We start from the raw sequence: 7,584 nt of genomic DNA on the forward strand, positions 1-7,584 counted from the left end.
TTGTGAAACTGAATTTACAATCTCTAAGTGTATCTTAGTGTATACAGTGATGTGTCACCAAACATCCAGGACAACAGGCATATTGTGTCTTTTTTAAAGAAGTGATAGACAACTATGTTCACAAACAATACTGCACACCAAAGTAAAAACCTTTCTGGAAATAGATATTAAGATTTTAAAGTGTTATTTTTACCATATGTTGGGGCCAACTTGCTCCCATGGAACACATTTCTGAAACTAGAAGCTCATCAAAATATGATTAGATACATGAAGTTTTGCTTGTACAAAAGGACTGTGATGACCATGAATAAAACCAAGTCAGTTTGTGTTAAAAGACGAGGATTATTCTTCCAATTGCCTAGAGAGTTACTGAGTTATTAAAAAAACCTATTCATGAGCTCTGGATAATTCTCATTGCACAGAAGACATGATAGAGGGCATATTTCATGTCCTTGTTGCGAAGGCTGTAGATGAGAGGGTTTAAGACAGGTGTTACCACAGAATATATCAGTGTGATAACCTTATGCATAGCAACTGAGTTGCCAGATGTGGGACTCACATACATCACCATTATGGTTCCATAGAACAGAGACACCACAACCAAGTGCTATCCACAGGTAGAGAAGGCCTTTTGCCATCCAGCTGAAGAATGAATCCGAAGCACAGTTCTGAGTACTAAGGTATAGGACCCAAGGATGTACACCATGGTGAGGATGATGAAAAGAGAGCTCACAGAATGGAACACATGCTCTATGATGTAAGTAGGGGCACAGGACAATGCCATCAGTGGGTCTACATCACACAGAAAATGATCAATGATGTTGGGACCACAGAAAGGTAGTTGAGAAATGAGGAAAATGGAAATGGAATGTCCAAGGAAACCAATGAGCCAACAAAGAGATACCAAAATGGCACAGAGCTGACCAGTCATGATGGAGGGATAGTGAAGAGGGTGGCAGATGGCCAGGTACCGATCATAAGCCATGACACAGAGGAAGAAGCATTCAGTTGTGCCCAGGGAAAAGAAGAAGTAGAACTGAGTGAAGCATCCAGAGAAGGATATGGTATTGGTTTTGGAAAAAAAATTTACCAGCATGTTGGGGACTGTGCACGTCACATACCAGATCTCTAGGAAGGAGAAGTTGGCCAGGAGTATGTACATAGGTGTATGGAGCCGGTGGTCCCACCTCACTGCACAGATGATGGCCATATTCCCAGTCAGAGTCAAGATGTAGACCAACAAAATCATTGAGAAAAAGATGATCTGAATTTTCCAGGGACCAGGAAAGCCCAACAAGACAAACTGTGTCACAGTAGATATCTGTGAGTTATTCATGGTTCCCCCAGACTGTGGAGAGAACACAGATAGGCAATGACAATTTACTTTGCTGATGAGGCATCTTAAAGCTTTTTTGGGGGGATAAGGAGTTTGACTCTTTCAGGTGAATATATTGGATATTCTAAAAAAATCCTTAAGCAAACCCTGATTTATCTTTCTTGAATGAGTTCTTTGGCTCTGATTCTTGTAAACTCCAGGCTGTTTGAATTTTCTGTGGCAATGGACAAAAATCAACATTTCATCTTCTTTTGATATAAAAAAATTCTTGAAATAGAGGCAAAAATGGTTTATTTTATATCTAATTTGTTTTTCAGTAAAAGATGTTCATATATAGCAATTACTTAGTGCTCTTCACTTCAAAATATGAAGACACATGCCATCATTTTAAATATATTCAAATCTGAGACTTTTGACAGCTTTGAGTGGTTTGCGATTTGACATTATTTCATATACTTTCTTTCTGGAGCTATTTTTATTTTAGGACTATTTATTTTCTTCCAACTTTTCTTTTTAGTGATACCAAGAGAAAATCAACCAGGATATTTAGATGATAAAATTCTTTATATATTTTGCTTTTTCCTAGTTAGAGACATTTATATTGTACTACAGCTTATTTACAGTTTGGTATTTAATCATTTGCTTTTAGCAATAAAACGTCACAATTATTCATTTCCTGGTGATTAATTTTACATTATAATTTATCATGCTCCATATGCATTTAAAAATAAATATTTCATTAAAGATAACATATAAGATATTTTAGAGAATAAAACTACAGTTACTGAGATATTTTCTTCTAAAGCTCCTCTTATTACTTTTGCTAGAATTTTCTGAAAACTTCACTATTTAGAAGATCTTTCTTTAGTATATGTAAAAAAATAGCCTCCAAATATTCAAAAAAAGATACAAGAGAATCAAAGTTGGTATTTCAAAAATAATTATTTACTCATTTTCCAAAATTTGGTTTGTTTTCTTTAAAACACCATCACCAAAGAAGACATATTTTCAAGAATCAAATAGAACTTCAAGAAAAGAGTAAATGATAGCTTTAACATAGGGGACTCTTCAGAAAAATTTTAACAAGATACCTTTAACTGTTTTGATTGATGAGAAGATGATTTGCCTTAGATTTTTCTCAAAAATAGCACATATATAGTATTTGATAGAAGTTGTATATGTATTTTATATATGTGTGTATATATAGTACTATAAATACTATATATATGCATATACACATATATATGCATATACACATATACACATATACACATATACACATATATTGTGTGTGTATATGCATATATATAGTATTTATAGTACTATATATACATAATACTGAACATAATCAAATAGAAAAAAACCCCTCCTATTCAGTGAGGTTATATTAAATAAGAAATACATTTATGATCATACAGCTGTTGCAGGCCCCACAAGTTAGTAATGCACAAGGTGAACTATGAATCTATTATGTTAGAAGGAAACATAAACCTTTTCATAGAGCTGGTTTTGCAGAAGGTTGTAGTCTGGTGGACAAGAAGCCAAAAAGAAAGAAACTGCAAGATGGGGATCAGTGATTTTTAATTTTTTTAACTAGGATGATTATGAAGAACTAAGCTAAACCTACATTGAGGGCCATTTTTGTAAGACACCATGAAAGAATGGTTCCCCTATATGGATCCTCTAAATATTCTCCTCCTTTCCAAGCAAGAAACCCCTCTCCTCAACAAGACTGGAAAGCAGTGATGCAGAGAGCAGCCACTTATCCTTGGAACAGAGAAGAAACATGATTTTGAACTCAGATTCACAGACTTTGACCCAAAATCAAAATGCACAAGTCTGAGCTCCTTCTTTAAGCTTAGACTACTTTCATTGACATTGAAAACAACAAACAAACAAAAACCTTGCAGAAAAATTATTAGCCATAGGGAAAGTATGGTAAATAAATTTCACAGATAATTTCCAACATACTTGTAAGAAACAATTTCTAATATATTCATCACTAAATCTATGTGAGATCTTAGTCCTCAAAAACATTGATTTGATTTTTATCCTTTCTTCTTTTTAAATATCACTTCTGAAGGTGCAGAGCAAGTAATGGAATGGACAGAGAGAGGAAAACTGAGAGAGAAGATTTAAAAAAAAATTCAATTTTCTTTAGGTTTTAGTCCCAGTGGATAAAGCTAGTTCCATACTATTAAGCTCAAAATCTCTACAAAATTCATAGCATTCCTGGTGCCTCAGGCACTTCCTGAGAAGGGAAAGACCTGTGGATGACTAGTGCATTTATTTTGGAAAGTGAATTGCATGGTGATCTAAACACTCTGAGGGATTTTTTTTTTCCTTTTTTTTCTTTTGGTTTTCGAGCTGAAAGACAAACCAATATTCTTTGATACTCAATCTCTGGAGCATGTGGAATGAACAAATGTATAGGCAAGTAGTCCATCTGTGGTGTATAACAGCAGCAACGCCCAACAAAGAAGATCTCTTCTACATACCAGCATACCAGGAAGCTTTCCTAGATCATCTTGTAGAGGGCCTGAAAGGGGGCCACAAGGACTCTCTCCTTCATTGGCTCTAATATGGAAGTCCTGGGTGAGACAGTGGCTTATTTCATTTTTCTTGCACCCTAAGATTCTAATGGTTTGTTTCTCATTGAGGGTGTTGAAACTATGTGTTGGTCTTAATTTATGCCTCATTTGAGCCACTGTGGAGAATTCTCAGGTGTCCCTTCATGTTCCAGTGATTCTGTAACTTTCTGTGCTGTCCCTAGGGACCTTTATACATCTTGCCTGGGAGGTTAATTGATATTTTTGTTAACATTTCCTATAGGGATTATTAAAAATAATGTGTTACATTAACTCTGAGGAAACTCCATGGTCTCCTTAAGTTTGTGCTCAAACAGTATGTGGTTTTATGCTATGGAATAGGTAAAGCCCTAGATTAAATGTGTTCCTGTGGTGCCAATTTGACATGGAAACTGCTGGGTACAAATAAAAATATGTTTAGGGCATTGTTCCATATTATAAGTGATATTGGGGTTGCCACAACTAATTAAGAGAGGAAGTACTGTGAGTAAAGATGCCCAGTTGGGACTGAATATGTTTGAGGACTGATCATCATGAAGTGGAAGACTTGTACAGTGTATCTCTAGGAAAAGAAACTGAATGGACCAGTCTATTAGAGAGTGAAGGCTTTGAATGGCAAAGAGTTTGGTTTTCCTTTCTAAGGGATAGATGTACGAAGCATAGAGGTTTAAAGCATGTTCTTTTCTTGGTGTGAAAGACAACCTCAAACAATGAAAGATGTCTATTACTAGGTTTTTTCTGGTGGCCTCTTGACACACAAATATTCTTTAAGAATGTTTATTTTCTGGCTGGGCATGGTGGCTCATGCCTGTAATCCCAGCACTATGTGAGGCCAAGGCTGGTGGATCACTGAGGTCAGGAGTTTGAGATCAGGTTGGCCAACATGGTGAAACCCTGTCTGTACTAAAAATACAAAAATGACCCTGTCTCTACTAAAAATACAAAAATAAGCAGATGTGGTGGTGGGTACCTGTAATTCCAGCTACTTGGGAGACTGAGGCAAGAGGATTACTTGAACCTGGGAGGTGGAGTTTGCAGTGAGCTGAGACTGTGCCATTGTACTCCAGCCTGGGCAACAAGAGTGAAACTCTATTTCAGAAAAAAAACATTTTTCTGAATTGAAAAGTTTTCACTCTTTTTTTTTTTTGAGATGCAGTCTTGCTCTACCATGCAGGCTGTGGGGCAGTGGCATGATATCAGCTCACTGCAACCTTCACCTCCCAGGTTCGAGAAATTCTCATGCCTCAGCCTTTTCAGTAGCTAGGATTATAGGTGTGCACCATCATGCCTGGCTTAGTTTTGTATTTTTAGTAGAGATGGGGTTTTATCATGTTGCCCAGGCTGGTCTTGAACTCCTGATCTTAGGTGATCCTCCAGCCTTGGCCTCTCAAAGTGCTGGGATTACAGGCATGAGCCACTGTGCCTAGTCAGATCTCACTTTTTTGAAAGGCTTGGGTACATATACAACTGATTTCTTCTGTCAGCTAAGGTTAAAACTAGCAAAGATACATCACAGAAAAATGATATATGTATATATGCACCCATCCACCACATAACTACTCAGTGAGGCCACATATGTTTAAAATGTTTTATTGAACATTGGTATTTATAATTCATAAGCTGAACTTGAACTGCTAAGAAACTGTGAAAGATAAGTCTGTCTACCTGAGGGTGAGCCAGAACATACTACTAAAGCTACTCTCTATAGTTATAAAAAGTTAAAATCAGAGGTGACCAATTTGGCTTCTTTTTCAAAGATATCTCAGTTTTGGCTAACTGTTAACCGCAGGACTCTCTTCAGAGCATTTTTCATGTCTTTGTTCCGGAAACTGTAGATAAGGGGGTTTAAGAGTGGAATCATTGCTGAGTATACCAGAGTGATGATCTTCTGCATTCCTGCTGAATTCCCTGATGTTGGGCTCACATATATCACCATAAGGGTTCCATAGAATAGAGACACCACCATTAGGTGGGACCCACATGTGGAGAAAGCTTTAGTTCGACCAGCAGCAGAGGGAATACGAAGCACAGCTCTGATGACCAGAGTGTAAGACCCCAAGATGGAGAGGAAGGGCCCAAAGATAATCATTGAGTTGAAGGTGTAACAGATGAGCTCAGTGGAAGGAGCAGAGATGCAGGCCAGTGCAAACAATGGGCCTGGGTCACACACAAAATGGTCAATGATGTTGGGCCCACAGAAGGGAAGTTGGGAGATCAGAACAATGGGGATTGGATAGCAGAGAAATCCGCCTACCCAGCATACACAGACCAGAATTACACAGAACTTCCCAGTCATGATGGAGGGGTAGTGTAATGGGCGACAGATGGCCAGGTACCGATCATAAGCCATAAGTGATAAGAAGAAACACTCTGTTGTACCCAGTGAACAAAAGAAATAGAATTGCAGGAAGCAGCCAGAGAAGGAGATGGTTTTAGTCTCAGAGAGGATATTGACTAGCATGTTTGGGACAGTGGAGGAAACGTACCAGATCTCTAGAAAGGCAAAATTTCCCAAGAGGATGTACATGGGTGTGTGGAGCCGCCTGTCCCATTTCACCACACAGACAATCGCTCCATTCCCTAGCAGTGTCAGGAGATAGAGAACAAGGATGAATGAGAAGAAGCAGCTCTGCATCTCCCTTTGACCATGGAAACCCAGGAGGACAAACTCAGTCACGAAATGCATTGTTCTGTTCTGGGGTCCCAAAGCTGTTAGAAAAACAGAAGTAATCAAAGAATGAATAATAAGGAATATTTGGAGATTTTGCTAACTCACGCTGGATGATGAACTAAACATTTTTATATACATTATCTCATTTGATCTTCCTAATGACCCTTTTTGCTGCAAGGATGTATTCTTTACCCTTCTCTTTCACAGACAGGGTGACTGAAGTTCAAAGAGATTTGAAGGGTTCACTTAAACACATGTACAAAGCCAGAATCGCCTAGATACACTGGCCTCTTTGGAGACTGACTTGGAACAAATCACATTTCATTTCAAATGTTTCTATAACCCTGAGTCTCAGTAATACATCATGTTTAATGGTAAAATCATCGCCCCTTAGATACTCTACATATAAATATAAACTTTGGACACATCCTTTTACTTTAAAGCAAAATTGAATATAAATCTGAAGTAAAAATAGCTGCTATATTAAATTGCCTTCTTAGAGCTTCACATGTAGAAGTCCAATAAAAAGCATATAGGAATAAAACTTTGGGGCGTCTTCAGCTCCCTTCCTTTTGCTACTCTCAGGGAGGAGCTGCAGAACCCTTAGGAATCTATAAAATGGTTTGAAACCTACATATATAGTTCCTTCTAGATCACATTCTCCCTGGTGGCATCTGGATTTGATGAATAATCCAGCCGCTTTTTCTTCTGAGGAGCTCTAGTTCTCCCAAAGCCCTTCTTTATGGTGAGCAAGTTTTGTCTCCTTTATTACTTTTATTCACTGATCCTGGCATACCCCAAGTCAACAGGTAAACTTCAACTTGGTTGAAACTACACAAAATAAGTCTGATTCCTTTCCCATGATGGTGATAGTGAGGTCTTAAATAACTGAAGGCAGCTCTTATATCTTTTACCCATGACTTCTTTTGCAGGCCACCATTTTCCCTGCTTGTCAGCCTTCTTCACCAAATTGCACTATTCTACATCGT

At 37.9% G+C, this 7,584-nt stretch overlaps 2 protein-coding genes across 2 annotated transcripts; both read right to left on the reverse strand.

Annotated features, from left to right (window-relative positions):
* Positions 1-391: 391 nt before the first annotated feature.
* Positions 392-1,336, reverse strand: LOC105729750 (olfactory receptor 11H7). Its single transcript, XM_012470665.3, is given in 1 exon segment — positions 392-1,336. A coding segment is annotated over 1 exon segment (945 nt).
* Positions 1,337-5,686: 4,350 nt separating this feature from the next.
* Positions 5,687-6,673, reverse strand: LOC105729739 (olfactory receptor 11H6). The gene has a single exon (XM_012470655.2). The coding sequence runs from the start codon at positions 6,608-6,610 to the stop codon at positions 5,687-5,689; it is 924 nt and encodes a 307-aa protein (XP_012326078.3). The 5' UTR covers positions 6,611-6,673.
* Positions 6,674-7,584: the final 911 nt, after the last annotated feature.

This window comes from Aotus nancymaae, unplaced genomic scaffold, assembly GCF_030222135.1.
Source record: "Aotus nancymaae isolate 86718 unplaced genomic scaffold, 86718_ANA_hifiasm-v0.15.2.pri h1tg000011l, whole genome shotgun sequence".
NCBI classification, from domain to species: domain Eukaryota; kingdom Metazoa; phylum Chordata; class Mammalia; order Primates; family Aotidae; genus Aotus; species Aotus nancymaae.

What these genes read in the sequence shown, in the direction of transcription:
- LOC105729739 (XM_012470655.2), bottom strand. Translation starts at nt 6,610, where the DNA reads ATGCATTTCGTGACTGAGTTTGTCCTCCTGGGTTTCCATGGTCAAAGG.